Genomic DNA, 23,479 nt, shown 5'->3' on the forward strand with positions numbered 1-23,479 from the left:
GAGGGCAGAAGAGCTTCAGAGCCCCACTCAGGACAGTCCCATAGCTGAGGCCTCTTCTACTTCATTTGGGGAGCATCGTGCTGGGCCCCCAGGGAGTAGGTAAGTCACCCACGTGTCTGCAAAGGTGGGGGGGTTCCGGCCGCTGGCACCGGGGGCAGGGCAGCGGCCTTCTGTCCCGGTGCTGGGGTGCTGGAGTCAGATGCCCTGGTGACGTGGGCCTGGGCCTGCCCTAGATCTACAGCAGCGGTCGCCATTCGGTGAGGATCACAGGCGTCAGCAACATCGACTTCCGAGCCGGCTTCTCCACCCAGCCCTCTCTGGACCTCAACCACACCATTGAGTGGCCCCTGCAAGGTACGGTGCTCCGGACCCTGGAGACAGCGCAGAGCTACCTTCTGAAGAGGCAGGGCTTGCCTTTGGGAACTGGGGGAGCCGTGGGGGGCAGGCTTATGAGTGTGTGACTGGAATGTGCCCTGGAGGGGCTGGCTTGAGCCATTCTCTCGGACCACAGTGAACTGAGCCCAGGGCCGGCACCCACTCCACTGGTCCCCACCCGGGTGACGCCGTGACCATTTACCTTTAGAACACACTCCCTGCCCCCAAAGGCCTCCCCTTTTGCCGTCCCCTTTACTGATTTCACGCCTCCTTTTTTTTTTTTTTTTGTCCAAACTTGTCCATCTAGAGCCCCACTGCTTCAGTTTTCCACGAACCTCAGGCTAGTCTGATAAACTAACAGGTGCCAGTCAGTTGTTAGCTTACTTGAAAAGGAGAACACTGTTTTCCAGAGGGATGAATATCCTGATGGTCGTTTCAATGTTCTGGAGGCTGACGGGGGTCGGGAGCCTAGGGAGATGTTGGAACTGGAGGCACAGGATCAGTTTTCTGATTACAAGCCCCCCACCGGGATCTGGGGTTGCCTGTGTGTCCTGGCTTTTGGCTCGGGCTGTCAGAGCTCCATGCCAGAACATACCATCTGGTGGCCAGATCAGGGGTCCTCGTTTATAGTTTTGGAAGTATGGTCCCTCACTAGGCACCCATTCAGAGGACTTTGCTGGGACCAGCTCAGAAGAGAGAAGGGGAGGGGTCTAGACCAGGTCAGGTTAACTCTGGACCACTGACTAATGACCAACACGGAGCATATAAGATCGTTCGAGCTTTCGAGCGAGCCTTTGCTCTCACTTTTGTCATCCTCATCAGCCCTGATTGTCGTTGTGGGGACCAGCAGTAACCTCTCCAAAGTGAAAGGGGTCTGCTTGCTCATTTCACGTTTGTTTTTCCCAGTGTCACGAAGGGGGAGAGGCAGAGAAACTTGGTTCCTATTCTAGAGCCAGGAGAGAAAAGAACTCCTAAAAGCAGTGCTCGAGTGGGGATTGAAAACTGAAGGGTTGCCAGGACTGGTCCCCACTAGAAGAGAATGAAGGTGGGGGGCCACATGGGACCTTCTTGGGTTTCTGCTTTTGATAAAGATGTGGTTTTCAAGACAGTTTTTAAAAAAGGAGAGAGAAACAGCAGAGCGATTGCAAATGATAAATAGTGATTGGCACTTGGCTTCAGTGCTGGGGTATCAGGGAGTCGGGGAGGCTGTGGGCAGCTGGACAGCAACTGGCCACATATAGGGAGCAGCTACCTGCTGTTGGCTGATTGTTGCTACGTGTGAATGGAGCCCAGCACTGACACATGCTATTTTTCCAAGGAATCTGGACTTCCAGATTTTTATATGCCCTTTCCAGATTGTTCCATGCTTCTTTATTTTTTTTTTAATTTTTTATGTTTATTTATTATTGAGACAGAGAGAAACAGAGCATGAGTATGGGGGGGGGGTGCAGAGAGAAAGGTAGAAACAGAATCAGAAAAGCAGGCTCCAGGCTCTGAGCTGTTGGCACAGAGCCCGGCGCTGGGCTTGAACCCACAAACTGAGATCATGGCCTGAGCCGAAGTCAGATGCTTAACCGACTGAGCCACCCAGGCGCCCCAATTGTTCCATGTTTCTTCAGAGGTTTTAAGGCATTGAGATTTTAATCCAACCACACCCTCTGTTCCCTGGTTTATGATCTCCGAGGGGAAAAAAAAAAAAAAAACCACACATAATAATAACTGCCTGTAAAGGGAAAGACTTGAGTAGAGTTCCCAAATCAACGAAGGGAATTAAGAAACCCAGCTCCAGCTCTGTCTTTTCTGGAATAGTGTGAAAAATCTGTTGCTACTAAGACAGAAAAGAAAATCAAAGGAAAGCAGAGCACAGGGAGAGGATGGACAGGAGTCAGTTCCCAAACTAGCACGTGTCTCACCTTGGCTGGTCCCAGAGGCTGCCCGATGACAGGCAACACTAGAGTTAATGGGAGGTGGGGGGGGGGGAGAGAAATGCTCCTCCCAGCTCTACTCCAGGAGAGCCCAGGTCTGCAGAGTGGGGGTGATGCAAACATCGGAGGCTGTGGTTTGGATGGACAGTGGCGTTTCAGGACCACGGACAGTAGCAGGCCCCCTCTGCTTATCCACCCGGATAAGCATTAGTTGGCCAGGAAAGAGGTGAGGGGGGCGGTGAGGAGGGCCAAGTAGACCATGACTATTGTCTGAGGTTCCCTGCTTGGGGAGGGTCAGGGAGCCAGCATCTTCTTCCTCTCCCTTCCCTCTGCAGGGGTGCCCATCTCCCTGGTGATCAACTCCACGGGCCTGCGGGCACCTGGCCGCCTAGACTCGGTGGAGCTCTCACGCAGCTCGGGGCAGCCCCTCTTGACTTTGCCTGTGCAGCCCCTCTCCAACGATTCCACCCATCAGCTCTGGGGCGGACAGCCCTTCCGCGCCCCTCAGGAACGCTTCTACCTCAAGGTGAAGGGCAAAGACCATGAGGGGAATCCCCTTCTCCGTGTCTCTGGAGTTTCCTACAGTGGGGTCGTGCCAGGTGAGTGATTAGCTCTTTCCACTGCTAGAGCCCTGACTCACTTGGAGACCCATTTCTTCCTGGAAGCCTTCCCTGATTACGTGATATTAGGAAATGTCCATTAAAATTCTCTGAGCATCAAGCTCTGCGATGCATTATGCTAAATACCAAGATGCTTCAGATATAGCAGTTGGGTCAAGGATTTAGTACAAAGCCCATCCACCCATGCATCCACTCATACATTCATCTGTCCATCTGCCCTTCATTGACCCAAACATCCATCCATTCATCTGCCTATTCATCCATCCACCCACCTACTCATCCATGCATCCATCCATCCAAATATCCATCTACCCACCGACTCATGCATGCATCCATCCATCCAAATGTCCCTCCAACATTCATTGTGTCAGTTATGGTGCTCAGTGTAGACACAGCAGTGGGCAGGGTGGTGAGTGTCCGTTGCTCTTCCATTATCCTCATCATGGTAATACCCACCTAGTCACCATTTTGACCACTTCTCATGAGATAACCCTGAGCCAAGCACCCACCTGCGTCAGCTCACTGAATGCTTCTGAGATGTGTCCCCATTTTACAGATGGAGAAGCGAGGCTGCCCACCTCGCAGGGTTGTCCTGAGGGCTCCATGAGCTAATATGCATAACAGGACAGCTCTTGCGTGTTCTGAGGCTGTGCCCACAATGTGGACTCGGGCCCTCCAATGTGGCAGCTGCTGTTAGTGTCATATCTTTTTAGGCACGGTTTTGTGGTCCTGTCATTGGTCATGTTGTGTTGGCTCCTGTGTGTGTGGCTTTTTGCTTGTTTCCTTGTGTCCTTGAGGTCTCGCATGTGGGTCAGAAGCTCTCAAAGGCTGAGCCTTTGGCTTTCTAACTCTGCCTCTGGTCCTCGCACAGGGTATCTGAGTTCGCTGGCCATCAGCTTCCTGACTGGGCTTTGTTCCCTCCTCCTGCCCACTCCCCCCTTTCACATGGCCATGGCCTTGGTGTGGGGGGGGAGGAGTTCACAGAGGTGGAGGTCACTGATATGCAACGTCTTCTTTGCTGGGGATCTTTTAACAAGGAGCAGACTCCTCTGTTTACTTCAAATGGGGATGCAGAGAGGGTACCAGGGTGCCCATGGCGAGGTGGAGGACATTGAGGGTCCAAGTTGGGTAGATTAGGGCAGGGTGGGGAGGCTGGAGACCCCATCCCTCAGCCTCCTGGCCTCCACTCCCCTGCTGTGGTCCCTGGGCCCCTCGTCCCTTGGCTTTTATAACCCTGAGGAGGAATTTTCAGGAAGGGGTTTCAGCAGGGGCAATAACAGCCTCTGTTTCTCTCTGTCTTGTTCTTTCAGATGAATCCAAGAGTTAGGATTTAGCTCTGGCTTTCCGTTTTTGTCGCAGCTCTGGATTAAAGTGTGTGTGTGTGTGTGTGTGTGTGTGTGTGTGTGTGTGTGTGTGTGTGTGTTGGCAGGGCAGGGAGGGAAGGGAGGTGGTTTGGAGTTTTGCTTCCTTCCCCACTTGATGGGTCTGGGAGGCTGGGAGCTGGGCTTAGAGGAGGAGGCTCTGGGTTTGGAGACATGAGCAGGTGGTGAGGGCTGGGCCTCGGGTCCCTGGGCCCATTCAGCTCCTGGAAGACAGAGCCCGAGCTGGCCTTGCCAAGGATTCCAGTGTGCGTGGGTGAGCCGTGGCTGCTGTGCACACAGCTGAGGACGTGGCTGGATGGTCCGACATCCCTCTCCCCCAGGATGTGGCAGGGAGCCTGCAGAATGATGTCACCCGCCGCCCTCCCACCCCCAGCTCTGGGCTCAGAGGACGTCTGCTGCATTGTGTCACCCACGGAGCATCTCTGGTGGGGATGCGGGGGAGGGGAGGACGAGAGTTGAGCGCACGCCCGCGATCACCCAGTGAGGCGCTGACGGCTGTGCCTGACCCCGCGGGGCGAGTTCTCAGACCTTCCCACCACAGCCGAGGAAGGAGAATGTGTCACCCCAAGACCAGGGTCAGGCGAAGGGGGGCGGGGCGGTGTCTCTCAGGAGCCCCACGGGGCTCATCACAAACTGTGAGATTTCACTGAAGTCTCTTATCTCAAAAATGCGTGTGAACTTTGCATTCACAGCCATGCTTCTAGCTTCGCTTATCTTTAAATAAAAAAAGCTTTCTCCCAACATCCTTGGGGAACACTGAGGCAGATGAGAGGTCTGGAAGCCTGGAGAGCCTGGGCTAGGGAGCATTTTATCAGGTTTCTCAGGGCCGGTCCAACCTCTGCAGCCTGGGCAGTGGAGAACATGTTTGCACAGACCGGTCCGTCTTCGCTGGGGCTCTTACAGAACCACCGAAACAATGCCAGCTTGTCCCGAGGGGGCCTGCCACGCCCGGGGGGCATGCCAAGTGCTTTCCATGCACCACCTCTCACCAGCTCCCCAGAGAGCATGGTGACGTCAGTATCAGGCTTAAGTCCATTTTACAGAAGTGGAAACTGAGCGACCTGCTCTTGGTGACGCACTAAATGGTGGGGCTGTGGGTTGAACCCTGGCCTCTCGGCTCATCCCTGGGGTCTCTGTGTTGGCAGGGTGCGGTGGGGGGGTGCGGCGGGGAGGGATCCTGAGCGCCGGACCTTGCCTACAGGTGCCCCGCTGGTCAGCATGCCCCCCAGGATCCATGGTTACCTGCATCAGCCCTTGCTGGTCTCCTGCTCTGTACACAGCACCCTCCCCTTCAGGCTACAGCTGCGGCGGAACGGAGCCAGGCTGGGCGAGGAGAGGCATTTTCAGTGAGTGGGTGCTGCCTGCTCTGCGTCCCCAGCCCCAGGGGTCCAAGGGATGTGGGTGGCGGGAGAAGGACCTTGATCTCCTCATACTGTCTTCCCAGGCATCTCCCAGCGTGGCCAGGGATGGGGGCGAGGGTGGTCCCAGATCTCCCACCACGGCTGGGTCATCACCCTGTGAAGGAGTTGTGGGCTCCCTGAACTTCTGGAATGCTCATCCCATGCAGGGCCGGGCTCCGAGACCCTCCCCCTCGGGGATGAAAGCCCAGGGCTCAGAGAGGGAAAGGGACTTGCCCAGAGTCACACAGCATGTTGTAAAAGTTGTATGTCCTCGCTGCCTGCCTCTTCTTAGCGAGTCTAAGAGGATCCGTCCCCTCTGGGCAGGATTCAGGGGCTGGGGGTCAGTGTGATAGTATGGCCCCAGCTGTTCTGTGTTCACAGGGTGTCGGGAAACAGCAGCTGGGAGATCCCACAGGCCTCCAAGACTGAGGAAGGGGCGTACGAGTGTGTGGCGGTCAGCCGGGCTGGGACCGGGCGAGCAAAGGCCCAGATTGTGGTCACAGGTCTGTCCTTTCCGGCCCATCCCCGCATCCCCTCCCCACCCCCATCCGGAATTTTCCCTCTACGTCAGTCACCCAGAGTCTGCCGCCCACGCCGCCTCCTGGCGTCCCGTTGAGACGGTCACCCAGGAACGGCCTGTAGATCTTAGATGGAAGACTGAGAAACCCGGCTCTGGTCACACCCTCCTCCCCCGGGGCCCGTTCAAGGGCCAGTTCCCCTCTGGAAGTCCCCCTCCCTCAAGGCCTCCAGGACGGCAGCCTCCAACTCAGGAAGGTTTGAGATGCCACAGACCATCTCGAAATGACATTGGCTTTGCTTTTTATTTTTATTTATTTATTTTTTTTAAACCTTTTTTTAAAAAATATTTTTATTTATTTCTAGGAGAGAGAGAGAGAGACAGAGACAGCGTGAGCAGGGGAGGGTCAGAGAGAGAGGGAGATACAGACTCTGAAATAGGCTCCAGGCTCCGAGCTGGCAGTCAGCACAGAGCCCGACGCGGGGCTCGAACCCGCGAACCGCGAGATCATGACCTAAGCGAAAGTCGGATGCTTAACCGACTAAGCCACTCAGGCGCCCCATTGGCTTTGCTTTTTAAACTAGGACTCTAAACTGCCTTAAAAGCCCAAGGGCCATGGGAAGACCAGCCAGTCTGCAGCCTCTAATCCCACAGACTGACCAGGCTCCTTGTACAGGCAGAAAAAGATCCGGATGGTCTGTAGTCTATTCTAGAGATGACCTCCATAACACTTTGATTTACTCCCTCTTAGCCCTTCATCTATGTGTGCGCTTTAAGAAAATGGAGATAGTACTTTATGTATCATACATAGGTTATACGCAGGACAGCCTGGTTTTTTATCATCTGACAACATAGCACGTCTGCAAACACGGTTCTGTGGCATAAATTAACGGTTTCACTTTTTATAAACGATGAGGACAGGAAGAGGGAACAGTAGAAGGAAATTGGCACACCCGTTCCTTAGACTTAATAATTGCTAAAATTTCACCACATTGGCTTTCTTGCTCTTTGGCAAAACTATTTTTTTAATGTTTAATTTTTTTGAGAAAGACCATGAGTGGAGGAGAGTGCAGAAAGAGAGAGAGAGAGAGAGAGAGAGAGAGAGAGAGAGAAAGGGAGGGAGTCTTAACCAGGCTCCACACTCAGCACAGAACCTGACGCGGGGCTCGATCTCACCAACTATGAGATCATAACCTGAGATGAAATCAAGAGTCGGATGCTTAGCCGACAGAGCCACCCAGGCGCCCCTTGGCTAAACCATTTTAAACTAAATTGTAGGCATGCTGACATTTCTCTTTTTAAAGTAGATTTTCCCATATAATAAAGATTCTGTGATCACATCTAATAAAATGAACAGTGATACCTTAATGCTGTTTAATTTGGCCATAGCCAGATTTTCTCATTTGCTCCCAAATATTATTTCTGGCTGGTTTCTACAGTATCATTTCTCGGGACTGTGTAGTTCACAGGCTCTTTGTGACATCAGGTCACTGGCACGCATAGCTTGTGTGGACCCGGCCTTTTTTCTGCGGGTTCTCAGGCCCACACCCCTGGTTAGATGGTTCTGATCTTGTGGCTTCTCCCTTTTTCCTATCAAGGTTTTCTTAGCTCTTCCCTCCTTTGGGACAGTGGCCTCTGTTGTACATTTTGGCCATTACGGTGCCCCTGCTATGTGTACAGAGAACAGCTTTGTGTTCATCACTCCTTCCCTCTTGAGGGTTATTTCCCTCAAGGCTCCGTTCCCCTTGGTAGAATTATTGGCTCACAGGGTGTAGATCTTGTTTGACGCTGCACTTGGCTGTTGTGTGGAAAGCACACACATGCCATGCAGCCCTCTCTGGGTGTGTGATGGGGGTGGGGAAGCGAGGGGCAAGCAGGTCCTCCTTGGGGTGGTGCCGTCCCCGGGATGGCGAGCACACGATGTTTGCTGGCCGACGCATCCTGAAGGATACAGCGCGGGGCTCTGGATTCAGGGCACCCCCGGGGCCGGCAGGACGGTCCCTTCTCTGTGTCATCCCCTCAGAGTCTCCTCTGTTTTTTATCTGTCCAGACCCCCCACCGCAGCTAGTCTCCGCCCCCAACGTGACCGTGTCCCCAGGGGAGACCGCCATCCTGTCCTGCCAGGTCCTGAGTGAGGTCCCCTACAACCTCACGTGGATCCGGGACTGGCGGGTCCTGGCGGCCCCGACGGGCAGAGTCACCCAGCTGGCCAACCTGTCCCTGGAGGTCAGCGGCATCATCCCCAGCGATGGCGGACGGTACCAGTGCATGGCCAGCAACGCCAATGGGGTCACAAGGGCGTCCGTGTGGCTCCTGGTGCGAGGTGAGGCTCTTCCCGTCGCTCCTGTGTGGCTTCCTGATTCAGCACACTACCTGGTGCTTTTTTAAAAGACATTTTTAAAACGTGTTTATTTATTTTTGAGAGAGAGAGAGTGTGCGAGCAGGGCGGGGCCAGGGGGGTGCGCGGAGGGACAGAGGATCCAAAGCAGACTCTGGGCTGACGGCACAGAGCCTGATGTGGGGCTTGAACCCATGAACTGTGAGATCATGACCTGAGACGAAGTTAGATGCTTAACTGATTGAGCCACCTAGGTGCCCCGCACTACCTTGTGCTTATCCCCAGAGCCCATCGATCCACACCCCTGCCCAGATACCATGTCCAGCAGGCAATGCCCGCCCCCTGATGGGGGCAGAATTTTCAGAGAACGAGGATTCTGTAGCCTCTTAGCCTAAGTTTAGCAGTTCTCGCTGTGGAAAGTTCATCCTAATATCTACCCTAAACTTCTACTGCTGTACGGGCCAAGCCAGTCTCCTGTCCTGTTTATCTCCTGTGCCGTGGATCTGCTCCATTGCCTTATGTGGGGCAGGGATGGGATTCAGGAAACCTCTGAAAGTCCAGAGATCAGAAGTGCTGGGCGGGGGCTGGGTGGCCCTGACCAGATGGGGGTGGACGAGGCGGTGGAAAGTGCACGCATCCTGGAGTTTTAGGACCTGGATGTAGCCTCGGGTCCACCCAGGGTTTAGTCAGACCCTTCTCTCTGGGGTGCTGTTTCCACAAGTGTAAAACGAGTTCATTGGAACAAACGTGTTCTCTGGTCCCGGCAACTCCTGACCGGTTGCCTGGAGTGGGTTGAGAAGGATTCCGAGGCCGTGTCGAGGCTCTGCCGCTGGTGTGGGAGGGGCCTGTTTGCCTTTTCTGGATGAGTCGGCCTGGAGAGGTCTGTGGAGTCTGACAAGCCTGCTGTGAATAGAACCCAAGTTCGGGGCCAACACTTGGGCAGCCCTTGGGGTCCACTCAAGGGCACTGGAGACGAGCGTGGCCCCCAGCCCTGGCATCTCCCTGTCTCCCTAAGCCTCTCCACGATGCTCAGCCCAGACCAGAACCCCAGGGAGAGAGTGGGAGGTTCTGCCGGGGGCTTCGGAAAATCTTCCCTGTGTGGCCTGGGCAGCTATCTGGTCAACCCCAGCTCCCAGGAAAGCCACTCCCAGCCACTTCTTACATCTGGCCCATCTGTGACTTCAGGGATGGAGTGGAGGCCAGGGCTGGGCACCTGGGACGGCACAGCTGCCCAGACAGGCCCTTCCCCACCTGCCCACTCTTTGAACTGCAGAGGCCCCCCAGGTCAGCCTCCACAGCCGGTCCCAGCGCTTCTCCCAGGGCATGGAGGTGAGAGTTAGCTGCTCAGCGTCTGGGTACCCCAAACCCCACATCTCTTGGAGCCGTGAGGGCCATGCTCTGCAGGAGGACAGCAGGTAAGGGCCCTAGGACGAGGGGACCCAGGGGACCTTTTTGCGTCTCCATCTTACCTATAAATGGGGTTGGGAGGAGAGGGTAGCATTTGCCCTGCCTTCTTCCTGGGATCATTTGAGACTTGGGAGCGAGATTGCTTTGGAAATATAACAATGCCTCAGTATGAGCTCGGGGTGGGGTGGGGGGTCAGGAGCCATAGTTCCAGAATCCAACAGACCTATGCTAGAATCCTGCCTCTGCCTTTCAGGCTGTGTGCCCTTGGGCAAGTCGCTTTACCTCTCTGAGCCTCGCGAATGAAAAAGGGCAGTCTCTGTAAAGTGTGGGCGCACAGCTGGGCACAGAGCAAGCAGTCAGTGTGAAATGGCAGTCCCTAGCGCTGTTATTAATTTGTTTGTTATTGGGGTGACTCGGGTCATCTTCGTGTGACCTGACCTAATCAGCTCTTTGCCGTTGAACATGTGATTTTATGACGTGACTCCAGAATCCGTATGGATGCCCGGGGAACGCTGATCATCCAGGGAGTGGCCCCAGAGGATGCTGGGAATTACACCTGCCAGGCTGCTAATGAGGTTGGCACAGACGAAGAGACAGTCACCCTCTACTACACAGGTACCTGGGCCCGGGCGTCTCAGAAGAGCCTCTCCCCTCCCCTCTTCCTATCCACACATACCTTACTGAGCTGGGGACACAGCAGTAGCTGGCTTTAATTTGAGATCCTGGGTCAGAAAATTTTCTGGGGTGATGGATGGTGGGGCGTGGGAGGAGGCAAGGAGGGCAGCTCCCCCTCTGTCCTCGCTGCCCCCCCAAACTGTGGAAAGCTGCCCTACTGCCCTAGGGAGCCTGGGGGTCGGTCCCAGGTTCCCCATCTGTTTCCACACAGACCCACCGTCAGCCTCTGCTGTAAATGCCGTGGTGCTGGCTGCCGTCGGGGACGAGGCCGTGCTGGTGTGTGATGTGTCTGGGGTGCCCCCACCCCGGGTCGTCTGGTATCGAGGTACAAGAGGGGTCTGTGGAACTGTCCTGCGGGGCCCCCAGAGGACCAGCTTTCCAGAACAACCATGGGGACCCTCCTCCCCCCTCCCCAGCCCAGCATCCACATGGCTCAGCGGTTAGGAGCAGGATTTATTTAGCATAGACTCATTGTGGCACCTGCTTGGCTGTCAGTTAAGCATCCGACTTCGGCTCATGTCGTGATCTCTCTGTTCATGGGTTCAAGCCCCGCATTGGGCTCTGTGCTGACAGCTCAGAGCCTGGAGCCTGCTTCCGATTCTGTGTCTCCCTCTCTCTCTCTGTCCCTCCCCCACTCCTGCTCTGTCTCTCTTTCTCTCTCTCGAAAATAAATAAAACTTAAAAAAAAATTTAGAGTAGACTCAGATTAGAATTCTGGCCCCCTAGGTGAAAAACAGGCAGGTGACTTGGTGTCGCAGAGCCTGCTGCCATCTCTAGAAAACGGACACAATGAGACAGATTGGATGTGTGAGGGTTCAGTGTACAGTGTTTAGAACCAGCCTGGCTCCCGGGCTGGGCGCGGTGTCCTTAGTGACGGGGATGGAGACGAGTTATCCAAGAAATTGGGAGCAGTGGTACCAGGGTTTTCTGTGGCTCTTTTGAGTTGATGGGCACAGAAGTTCTTCCCAGTGCTGGGCACTGGGCTGAAGTTTGGCCAACAGGAATGTTCTGGAACCCTAAGCAGGGGCCGTGGGCCCGAGCTGCTGCCTCAGTGTTTCCAGGAGCAGGACACTAATTCATTCTTGAGGGTCAGCCGCTCACTCATCTTGCCCTCTTCCACCTGGAGGCGTCTGTCTGGCAGCTTGCCAGAGCCCACCTTGACTTTGGCACAGGCAGGTGTTAGCTCAGAGTCCTAGCAGGCAGAAGTAGCTTCGAATTCGAGCGTTGGGACTCCTTATTCAGTGCTCGAATCTTATGTTCTGGCCGATAACCCAGCCAGCCCCATCCCGGGGCCCCTTTTTAAAAGGGCATTTCTCGATGGACTATTATTCAGCCTTAAAAAGAAGTGGAATTCAAGTTGTACAGCAATGTAAATACAGGTAGCACCGTAGAACTGTGCTCTTGAAAATAGTGACAATGGTAAATTTTGTTTCTAAAAGAATATTTTTAAGTTTATTTTTGAGAGAGAGTGAGTGAGAGTGCAGGGGAGGGGAAGAAAGAGAAGGAGAGAGAGAGAATCCCAAGCAGGCTTTGCACTGTCAGCACAGAGCCCACTGCGGGGCTTGAACTCATGAACCGTGAGATCATCACCTGAGCCGAAATCAAGAGTCGGACGCTTAACTGACTGAGCCACCCAGGCGCCCCCCCCCCCTTTTTGTTGTGTGTTTTTGGCCACAATTAAAAATCTTTTTCCTTTGAAAAAAATGAACAGGGGGGTGGGGGGATGGGGAGTCACGCTTTACTGAGGGCGGAGTTGCAGTTTGGGAAGACGAGAAAGTTCTGGAGACAGGTACACCATGACATGAACGTACTTAACGCCATGGAATCGGACACTCAGAACACTGAAAATGGTATAGTTGTTTGTTACGTACGTTTTACCACAATAAAAATAAAAAATGAAATTAACGTGTAGAAGGAAGGTCAGAATCAGGGGAGCTGGTCAGGGGCAGGAGCCGGGATGCAGAGAGCAAGCAGAAGAAACAAGGGAGCCCCGGGGATGGGCTTCCGGAGGCGCCCCCGGGGTAAGGCCTCAGAGAGGCAGCTGTGGGTGGGGTGTGTGCTCATCCCAGGGCGACCCTGGGCCCCCCCAGAGCTGACCCACACTTCAGTCGGTCTGGACCTGGGGTGGAGGGTGGGGACCCGGCGGGGAGGCCCAAGCAAGCAGTTGGTGGGTGCTGAGCCCATTGTATGTAGGGGGACAGGCTGGGTCTCGCTCCTGGTCCACAGAAGAGCGCAGGGACGGCCCCCCTGTCCCCCACAGGGCCGCAGCCTTTTTCCAACTTAAAAAAATTGTCTTTAATGGTTGTAACATTACAAATAACAAACTTTACGTCTTAACCCTTTTTAGGGATGTGGTTCGGTAGTTTTAAGTACATTCGTATCACTGTACGACCGTCACCGAGATCTGTCACCAGAGCTCTGTTTGCCTTATAAAACCGAAACTCTGTCCCCCTTAGAGGACAGGCACACTGGCTTCAGGGAGCACCCGTCCCCCCTCACCCCTCCCAGCCCCCAGCCTAGTGCAGTCACAGGGGCCAAGGGCCAGGAGGACTCGGCAGGCAGCCTGACATCCCGGCCTCCCCCCCCCCCGCCGTGACCGTGGGCCCCTGACTGATGCTCTCTCCTTTGGTCCAGGGGGTCTTGAAATGATTTTGGGTCCCGGGGGCTCCAGCTCTGGGACGCTGCGGATCCCGGCAGCTCGGGAGAGGGATGCTGGCGTCTACACCTGTCGAGCCGTCAATGAGATAGGCGAGGCCTCTGCAGAAATCCGGCTGGAGGTTGGACGTGAGTGTGCACCTGGCCCCACCTGCCCCTCCCCCTTTGCCGTGCCCCTGAGCAGGGAGGAGGGAGCTCTACCGTGTAGAACGCAAGGTGGAATTAGTATAACCTGGATCCAGCGTACACGGGACCAAAGACGCGGTACCTCTTGCTGTGTAACAAATTGGCCCCAAACTGTGCCGCGTAAACAGTAAGCATTTATTACCTTGCAGTTCTGGAGGGTCAGGATTTGGGAGTGGCTTGGCTGGTGCCTGTGGCTCGGGGGGGTCTCACGGGATTGCAGTTAACGCGTCAGCTGGGGCTGCTTCATCTGAAGGCTTGACTGGGGCTGGAGGGCCCCGTCTGAATTCACTCCAGTGGCTGGTGGCAGGAGCCTCAGTTCATTCTCCATGTGGGATTCTCTAGAAGGCTTCTCCTGATGTGGGTTCTCATGAGTGAGGTAGCTGAGGGGCAGAGAGAGAGAGACAGAGAGAGAGAGGGAGGGAGAGAATATCCAACAAGGAAGCTGCAATCTTTAAAAAAATTTTTTAAGTTATTTATTATTATTATGTTTATTTATTTTGAGACAGAGCACGAGCAGGGGAGGGGCAGAGAGAGAGAATCCCAAGCAGGCTCTGCACTGCCAGCGCAGTGGGGCTCAAACTCACACACAGTGAGATCATTACCTGACCTGAGATCAGGAGTCAGACACTTAACCGACTGAGCCCCCCAGGGGCCCCTTATTATTTATTTTTGAGAAAGACAGAGTGCGAGCAGGGGAGGGGCAGAGAGAGAGAATCCCAAGCAGGCTCTGCGCTGTCAGTGCAGAGCCTGATGTGGAGCTCAGACTCATGAAACTGAGATCATGACCTGAGCCGAAATCAAGAGTCGGACGCCTAACCGACTGAGCCACCCGGGTGCCCTGAAGCTACAGTCTTTATAACCAACCACAGACTTGGAAGTGACCTATAGTCCCATCTACTGGATTCTGTTGGTCTCAGAGACCAACCCTCATGCGTGGGGGTGGGAGGGGCTACTCAAGCCTGCAACTACCAGGTGATAGGGGTCACTGGGGCTGTCGTGGAGGCTGCCTCCCATGGAGGCATTGTTGTCTGGGCATCGTCATCCCTGGGACCTGAGGTCCCATCTTGTCTCCATCACTTACCCTCTATGTGCTTTGCTTGAGTCATTGACCCTCAGCTTTCCCATCTGTAAGATGGGGCTGCTCGTGGCGTGAGGGTTGCCGGGAGCCTTCAGTGGAATCAGGCATAGAAAGCTTAGCACAAGACTTGGCCCACCTTGAGTGCTTGATAAAGGCTGATTGTGGCCTTTTACAGATAGGGAGTCTGTGTTCTCGTGCGGCTGGTGTGTGGCCTTGGCTGTGACTGTCGTGACGTCTAAGGTCCAGGCCTGGACCCCGGGTCATGGGAATTGCTCGAAGTTATGGGCACAGCTCCTTGGTGCGCCGAGCCGGGATGGACTGGGCTCCGAGGGGTTCGCCGTGCCCATGGTGGGGAAGCCGGGTGCTAGCAGTCCTGGGGAAGCACAGAGAATCAAGAATGTGCGTGTCTAGACTTGGTGGGACGCCCACGGGGCTCTCTAAGGACAGGGGGAGAGCAAGCCCTGTGAGTAGGAGGTTCTGGCCCTGACGATGCTGGTCTCATCCCAGGGTTGGATCCTCCCAGGCTCGGGGCACCCTGGGCCTTCATTTTTTTGTTCCATCATTCATTCCTGCAGCACACGGTCTCCAGGTGGCCAGGCCCTGTGCTGGGGACAGAGTGGTGGGCGCGACTCGGCATCTGCCTTCCTATTGCTCTTGGCATCAAGGTCAGAGATGTCACACAGACGAGTAGAAACACTCAGTATACCAAGCATTTGCACGTAGTATCCATGGGGAGCTGTTGGTGCCCAGAGAAGGGGCCCAACCAACCCTGGGGGCTGGGAAGGCTTCCTGGAGGAGGTGATGTCGGATGCAAACCCAGAAGCAGTCAGTCAGCTGGCGAGCTGGGGAAGAGTGTTCCAGGTAAAGGGAACAGCATGTGCAGATCTCCCCATGCCGAGAGAAGCCAGCCAGGGAGCGAGACAGAGCAGGGGGTGAGGGGTGCCCCGGAGGTTGCTACCTGCTGTGGGCCACCGCCAGCCCCAGGAGCCTGGCTTTGCCCTGCAAGGGGTGGTGAGAGTTTTTTGGGAGGAGGGGGATGTGCTTAGAGTTTCCCTGTAGGGAGTGCACTGTGTGGCTCCATCGTGGGTGGGGTGCGGGGTGTGGAAAGCTGTCGGCTTAGTGTCTGATAATGATCAAAACATGAGCTGGGACTTCTGCGAAGTTTGCCACGGACCAGGACTGGCTGCGCGCATGTTGCGTGTACAGACATGTAATCCTCACAACTCTTTCAGGGGGCTTCTATCATTATATCCTCTACAGAGGGGGAAAACAAGGCACAGAGAGGTTAAGTGCCTTGCCCAAGGTCACACAGCTGGCGAGTGGCAGAGCTGAGGCCCGAACTCGGGGTCCAGTGGACTCCCTCCTGACGCTCACCAGCCGGCTGAGCTGGGACCTTGCCGTCCCACTCTGAGCCTTGGGTTCTCATCGGCAGAATTTCTCCGAGACACTGGATGAGTGAGAGACAAGAAAGGCCGGGGGCCTGCTGGGTTCTGGTCAGTGCTGCTGTCATTGTTAAACAGCCGGTAGGTTCTGGGGGAGCAGAGGAGGCGCCCCAAGCAGGGCTGCCCTTGGCATCGTTACAGGCAGTCATCCTTTGCTTCCTGTCTGGTTTCTTTCCAGCGCTGCCTTATTTCTCCGGTCCTGTTCCTCACCTGTCAGACGTAGGCCTTAGGGCCGTGTCCGAGGAGGAGATGGCAGGCAGCCCAGAGGCAGGCTTCTCAGCCACTGGTGGCCTGTGGCCTTTAGGTCAGGGAGGGGGTGGCCAGGGGCCCAGCACCTGTGTGCCTGGGGAGGGCTGGCAGCAGCGGTGGGAAATCGTATTTCCTGCCCATCTGGATGGCAGCTGTGGTCCAGGCTTCCAAGCCAGGCCGGCAGAACCTTCCAGGGCCGGGAACGGCTGGGCGCTGTGCCCACCTCCTGCTGCTAAGCTGGGAACTGGCTTCCTGGTGGCGTTTGGGAAGGAGGGAGGCGAGTGCCGGCGCTGGGGGACCCGCCTGCAAGGCACCTGTGCATTACCCTTGGACGCGGGAGACTAGAGTCCTGCATCCATGTCCAAGGTCCATGCTGCCTGTTTGGTCAGGTCATTGACCTCCCTGAACCTTTCTTTCCCCATCTGTGAATTGGGGTGATAATCACAGAGTCTTGCTCATAGGGCTGTTGAGAGATCTAATGAGACAACGCGCTATGCCCGGGGCTCGGATGGCATAAATACTCAACACGCCTGCCGATGGGGTCCCAGTGAGGCGGCGTGGTGCGTCCCGTGGCTGGTGCCTGGGTTCCACGGCAGGCCAGACCCGCCCCAAATTCAGTGCCTTTCCTGCTTCCTGAGAACAGCTGCTCTGAGCTCTTATCCGCGCCTGCTGGATTCTCATTTAGGATAAGAGGATGCTCACTCCTCTTTCCGTTCCCGGCCCGAAGCCCCTGGTCATCGGGCAGATGAACAGGGGAGAAGAGCAGATGCTTTGGGTAGGGGGTGGGTGCAAAGAGCCTGTGGCCAGCCTGGGAGAGCAGGACGGAACCAGCGCTGGGCTCTGGGACAGGCGTGGCCGGGGTCCGGGTGGCTTTCCCATCAGGCACAGCAGGCATGGACCCCGCGGCCCAGGATAATGCGCTGATCTTAGTTTCTTTTATTTATTTCTGAGAGAGAGAGGGAGAGGGAGACACAGAATCTGAAGCAGGCTCCAGGCTCCGAGCTGTCAGCACAGAGCCCGACGTGGGGCTCGAACCCATGAACCGTGAGATCATGACCTGAGCCAAAGTCGGACGCTTAACCGACTGAGCCACCCAGGTGCCCCATCTTAGTTTCTTTTAAAATGAGAGGGAGCCAAGTGGGTAGCTACAGAGATATAGAGGAATCCAGACTGGGCCGTGTGTGCCTTTATGTGGATGTGGTCAGAAAATGTAACTGTTAATATTTTTTTATGGAGGGAAGGGGCCCGTGAGAGGCCTCCCGCAGCCCTGGCTGGTGGGCGCGCGGCTCCCCGCCCAGGTGCAGAGGGGCCTTCCCAGGAAGGGGGCTGCGGAGCCCACGCCGCCAGAGACCCCCTGGCTCTCCCTCTGCACGCAGGGCAGGACCTGAGGCCGGCCGCTCCCGTCGCCCACCTTGCCCTGTTGTGTAGTCTTTGGATCCCTGACCTTCTCCCTACTCATGGCCAAGGTCAAGACAGACTGGAGCTCTCCTTCCTGAGTTGTCTCATCCCCACCAGCCCTGCCGCAGGGCCCTGAGCCACGGAAACTGTGTGTGTGTGTTGGGGGGGAGGCAGAGGAGAGGAGGGGCGGGGGTGGAATGCAGGGTCTCCACACGAAGATGAAGAACCCGGGAACTTTAAGGTATTGGAAGCAGAGTAAAAATAGTTACCTCCTTCTGGATGGGGAAACTGAGGCCCCGAGTGGTGATGGGGCTCATCCACGATGCAGAGGCGGTGCAAGGGCCCAGCCCAGGCTTTTGGCCTTTAGGCCGGTAGCCTGGTGGCCGAGTAGGAGGAAGGAGAGTCATCACCTCTGTCATGGTCACTTTGCTGTTAGAATCCATGGGGACCTCCCCGCTCCCTCCAAATATTCCTGGAGGTGGGGAGTGGCCCTACCTGCTGGGCCCAGTTAACCAAACCCCTTAACTCCTCTGCGGAGGAGGGGAAGCAGGGAGAAGGGGGAGGCGGCCCTCGGGGTGGCTGGACGCCCCTGTCCTGCCCCCCCGCCCCAGGCTGCTGGCCGGCACCCTTCAGTGGGGCTGTCCTCTCTTCCTGGGTCTTCCAGGTCCCCCCCAACACTGCGCCCCCACAAACACACGCTGCCTCTCCAGTGAGCCCTGGTGGAGCTGCGATGTCTGATGGTCTCTGGGACAAAACCTGACCGAGGCCGAGGCAGGAGGGGCCACCCCTGTGGCAATCGGGGGAGCCAGTTACTGTCCCTCCCTGGGTTACTGCAGGGGTCACCTGAGAGTCTGTGAGGAGGGGCCTGGAAGGCAGAGGTGGCTGAGCCTCTCTGATGAGGCCCTGGGAAGAGCACTGGGTTGGGAGCCCAGCCCCCACCGACATGCTGCAGGACTCGGAGCCGGCCCTGCCCCTGCTCCGGGCCTCAGTTTCCCATCTGTAATGGAGGTGATCAGAGGAACTTCAGCCCTGGCATATGAGGATTCTGGGGTCCTGCCTTATTTGGGGGCTCCAGTGAGGAACGGGGTGAGGGGCGTGTGGCTGTGCCCTGAGGCTGAGTCAGAGTTTTTCTGGGCAGGATCCGAGTCGGGATTTGGCTACTTTGGGATTCGCCCCAAAGAAAGGATGGAAGAGGCGGGTGCGGCTCTGGCTGAAGCCAGCAGCCTAGCTGCTCCCGAGGCCCCAGGGGGACACAGGGGTGCGGTGGGGGAGAGCCTGGGCCTCAGCAGCAGCCAGACCTAAGCTCTGACCCCACCTCTCCCATTGGCTTTGAGCTGTGCCCTTTGCCAGCTTCCTTAATCTCTCGGACCCTCAGTTTCCTCATCTGTAAAATAGGTTTGTGACGACACCCATGAGCTTATTGGGGGTGTTGATGAAATTAGGCTTCTAAGAGCACCGTCACCATGCTGGTCACTTCGCAGGCTTTCTAGATGCTGCCTTCTTGTCCATGTTCTTTGCTAACTATTGTAAGTCGGTGGTCCCATTCCAGGGGCACATTCAGGTCTGAGAGGAGGATGGGGAAGAGTGTGCTTTGTAAGGTCCCAGAGTCGGGAGACCAAGATGGGCTGTTTGGGGACTAAGGAGGGGGTGTCCGGCTGGGCGGAGCCGGCGAAGGCAGGCTCTGGGAGTGCCAGGGCTCTGCTGGACCAGTGGCCCTGTCTGAGGCTTTCTGGGATCCTGGCCTTCGGCAGTGGCCAAGCCCCAGTGAGAAAGAGAGGCGTGCGGGCGGCGTCTGAGGTCACGTCCAGGACCGTCGGGTCCTCTTTGCAGTAATTTTCCAAGTTGTGTTTCTATCTCCTTGGAACTTCCCTAATCCCTAGGCCAGGAGGGAAATTTGATGTCATGATTTGGATGGAAATGGGGGAGATTTCTGGAGGGAGGCGAACAGAACAATGAGGTGGAGGCTTTTCCGTGGCGCCGGATGCTACAGACCGGGGTAAAAAAAAAAAAGGCTGGGGGACCTTCCTGGTCATGGATCTGGGGACGGGGACCTGAGACCGATGTCCATGAGCTGCGGGGCGCAAGGCCTGGACCCGTGTGGAGCTGGACTTGCTCCTGGCCTGCAGGAGGGCAGAAAGGATTGCGAGAGTCTGTTTTGGGAAACAACTTATTTTCTCCTGATTATAAACGTCAGACAACACTTCAAAAAAAGTGTAGAAGAAACACTACAAGCTATTAGCGGTGGCGGCGGCCCTGGGGCAGGGTGTGAGCTTTGGGGTGTGTGGAGGAAAAATTTGGGGGAAATAGATTCTTGCGTATTGCTGGAGTTTTGTAGGACTCAGGTGAGACCTCACTGAGGACTGGGCCTCGGGGCATGATTAGTACGGCCCTTTTCATGCTCCAGTGGCCCGTTGGGATCGTAAAGTGTAAGGTCACCTTGTTTATAATACGCATGTTTTCATTTTGGGATAGAGTTTTATAGACTCGTGACCAAAATTTTGGCAAATAGAGATGTAGAGAAGAGAGCGAAGGTGGCCTATAATCTCCCCACAGTGTTGGCCCTTCGGGGGTCGGGGAATGATTGCCCAAGTTCAGGACAGGTGCAAGAGGGAGTTCCCTGTGGTCCAGGAGGAGGGTGAGGGAGGGGAGAGCCGCCCAGGCAGCGGGGCGCCTGTGGCTGGAGTTGGATTTTCAGCCTCTCAGAGGTGGGCTTACCGGGACATGTTGCCGTCAGGAGCAGACCAGGTGCCCCCATNACCCCCCCCCCAGGCCCGGAACGGCCAGCCATAGTGGGGCTCCCGTGACCCCGTGCAGGGGTATGAAGTGCCTCCGTAGCTTCGTCACGCCAAAGGCCTCTCCCTCTGCCTCATCCCTAAGAGCTCTTCAGGGCCGGATCCTTCCAACTCAGGTTGGCCCCGGAGCCCTGGAGATGAGTCAGCCCCAGGTCGATGAGGGTGAGGTCCAGAGAAAGGGAACCTTCCAGCAGTGGGAGGGGGGCGGGCGGCGGGATCCGTCCTCTGGGGGCACGCTGGGTTCAGCCACCGGGCACGGCCGACCCATCACCTCCCTGCAGATGCACCCCGGCTGACGGAGCTGCCGCGGGATGTCACCGTGGAGCTGGGGAGGAGTGCCCTCCTGGCGTGCCGGGCCGTGGGCCGCCCGCCCCCGCTGGTCACTTGGCGCCGTGGAGATGACCAACCGCTGGGGCCCAGGCTGGGCAGCAGGAGCCGGCAGCCTGATTCAGGAGTGCTGTTCTTTGAAAGTAAGGGACTGGGGGCACTGAGTGCCTCCCCAGGCCCGAAGGCTCGGGGCAGAACGGGGATGCCTGGCCTTGACCGTGGGTGAGGCCAACGCGGGCTCGGAGTTTGGCCGGCTGACTCTGGTCCAGTCCTCTTCCTGCCCTGAACCCGCCACAGTCATGACAATGACAAAAGCCTGAGGGCTTGTCATGTGGGTGGGATCCTGGGCACCGGGGTGACCTCACCGACCCCACCCCCCAAACCCTCCCGGCTTTATGAAGTCAGGATTCGTAAATTTTCCCCATTCTATAGATAAGCTTGGTGGGCGGGAGACTTCCCACCCTCCCAAGGCCTGGCTGCCTCCCTCCACCCTCCTACCTCACCCCTGCAGGGCTGGGCTGTGCTGAGGGCTGCCTGTCCCCGGGGCGGGGGTGGGGGGCTGGAGCGGTGGCGCCCCGGTCAGGCCTGCCTCTTTCTGCCTTGCAGGTGTGGTCCCTGAAGACCAGGCCCTGTATGTCTGTGAAGCTCAAAACGTGTTCGGGAAGGTCCGGGCGGAGGCCCGGCTTGTCGTGACTGGACACGGTTCGCTGGTGGATCTGGGGAGGGGGGTTTGGTGGGGAGGCCCCCTCGCTGTGGCCGCCTGTCCTTTGGGACAGATGTGTCCAGGCCAGGCCCCCCAGCAGGAACATCTGGATCCCTGCTTCCTGGCCAACGTGCCCCAGGAAGGGTGCCCTTCGACCCTTGAGGATCCCCTATCCTGATGCTTCCTCCATTTCCCCGGGGTGGGAGGGAGTCGGGGGGGGTCTCTGTCCCCCCGATGACCACCCGTGGGGATCTAGTGTGACCCACACCGGCTCCTCTCCCCACAGCCCCACCGCAGATCGCCAGCAGCGCCTCCACTGTCCGGGTGCTGGAGAGGCAGCCGGTGTCCCTGCCCTGCGTCATCTTGGCGGGGAGGCCCCTCCCGGAGCGGCGCTGGCTCAAGGCCGGCCTGCCTGTGAGTGCCGGCTGGGGGCCGAGGGGGCTGTCGGGTTCATCCCTCGGCCTCTGCTTTGCTCTTTTCTCCGTTTGGAACGTGCTCTTCCTCCCTCTCTTTCCTGCCTCTTTCCAGAAGCTTCTCTGGTACATGTGCTGGTAGCGTCCGTCACCTGCCCAGACCCTGCCAAGGTTTCTGTGGCTGCCGGTACTCCCCGGAGAGCCGCAGGAAGACGTCGTGCTCCCTTAGAGGCGAGGCTGGGGAGCAGGAATTTAGGGGGGTCCCCTGGAGCCCCTGGGGAGCAGCAGGAAGATCGTGTGCTCCCTTAGTGCTGAGGCTGGGGAGCAGGAAATTTGGGGGCACACAGAGTGGTTTCTTCCCCCCGATTCTGACAGTTGCAGGGCAGAGGTGGGGCCTGTAGTTTAATATGCGCCCTGACTACGTAGCTGGGCACATCCGCTCCTGTTCATTTGGTTTCCTCTATTTTTTGTCTATTTCTCCTCTCGTGGCCACTTCTCTGCCCCTCCCCTTTCCTCACTTCCTGGGCCTGAGCCTCAGACATCCTGGGGTCCTTGTGCCCTTGAGGCCATTCAGAAGTGCCCTCGCTGCAGCAGGACAGACGCCGGGAGGTAGCGGCTGTGTGGCTGGCTTTCTGCTCCTGCTGTCCTGGCCCCGGACCCTGGGGCGGGGCAGACGGGGCCCTGCCCCGACAGCGTGCAGGCTTTGCAGAGGCTGCTTGTGCTGACGACTCAGTCTGCAACCTGTGGGATTAGACGTGACCCCGAGGAGGACCCTGCCCCGGGGCGGGGGGGCGGGGGGCTGCGGCTGTGAGGAGCCTTCCCGAGTAGGATCTGATGGGCAGGTGCGGAAACAGGGCCCCGGGCTTCGTTGATGCCAGGCCAGGGGGCCGGTGGAGATGCGGGGTCAGTTGCAGCTCAGGGGTCACACCGGGTGGACGCGTGCGTGTAGGGCTGCCCAGCGCCGCAAGCAGGGACCCCCTCCAGCTTGCTCAACCCAAGGGGGCCCGGTACCAAGACAGTGCAGGGGCAGCGCCTAGAGCCGAGTGCCCTGTGTGCGGCCGGGCTCACAGGACAGGGACAAGGACCCCAGAAGAGGGCTCGGGCCTGGTGGAAAGATTTTAAAAGGACCCCTCACCAAAGATGGACGGGCTAGACATCTTTACGAAGGTTACCCCAGGCGCCATTCTGGACCAGTGCTCCCTGGTCCCCATGGGGACAGATCTGGGCAGCCACCAGAAGCCACTGTCTCTGCTTCTTTCTCTGGGACCGCATCTGATGAGGCCACACGTCTGCTCTGCTCCTGTGGCTCTGTTCTTTCCCGGCAGGAATTTGTCCCTCCTCCGTGTAGCCTCAGTGTGGAAGGGCCTTGGAGCCCCAGCCCCTGCTCAGCACAGGCTCTCGCCCCAACCCTGTACTCTTGGGAGAGGCTCCTGTCGGCCCACTGGTCTGGCCGGCAGTGGGAGAGTGGGGTCAGAGGTGTGCCAGGGTCAAGGTCACCTAGCCCTGAGGGTCTGCGGAGGCGGAGGAGACTCAGGGAAGAGGAGGGAGTTCTCCAAACCCCTGGCCTCTCCGTCCAGCTTGCTTCCCCCTGGCCTGG

At 57.1% G+C, this 23,479-nt stretch overlaps 1 protein-coding gene across 1 annotated transcript in view; it reads left to right on the forward strand.

The window, feature by feature from the left end:
* The window catches only part of HMCN2 (hemicentin 2), a 132,085-nt gene that overhangs the window by 16,936 nt on the left and 91,670 nt on the right, over positions 1-23,479 (forward strand). The window contains 12 exon segments of the mRNA XM_077768469.1: positions 234-354; positions 2,636-2,899; positions 5,504-5,648; positions 6,084-6,205; positions 8,270-8,542; positions 9,831-9,972; positions 10,452-10,579; positions 10,851-10,964; positions 13,274-13,423; positions 20,721-20,909; positions 21,373-21,468; positions 21,756-21,883. Coding sequence (XP_077624595.1) covers positions 234-354; positions 2,636-2,899; positions 5,504-5,648; positions 6,084-6,205; positions 8,270-8,542; positions 9,831-9,972; positions 10,452-10,579; positions 10,851-10,964; positions 13,274-13,423; positions 20,721-20,909; positions 21,373-21,468; positions 21,756-21,883 — 1,872 coding nt within the window.

This window comes from Crocuta crocuta, unplaced genomic scaffold, assembly GCF_008692635.1.
Source record: "Crocuta crocuta isolate KB4526 unplaced genomic scaffold, BGI_CrCroc_1.0 scaffold35, whole genome shotgun sequence".
Taxonomy (NCBI): domain Eukaryota; kingdom Metazoa; phylum Chordata; class Mammalia; order Carnivora; family Hyaenidae; genus Crocuta; species Crocuta crocuta.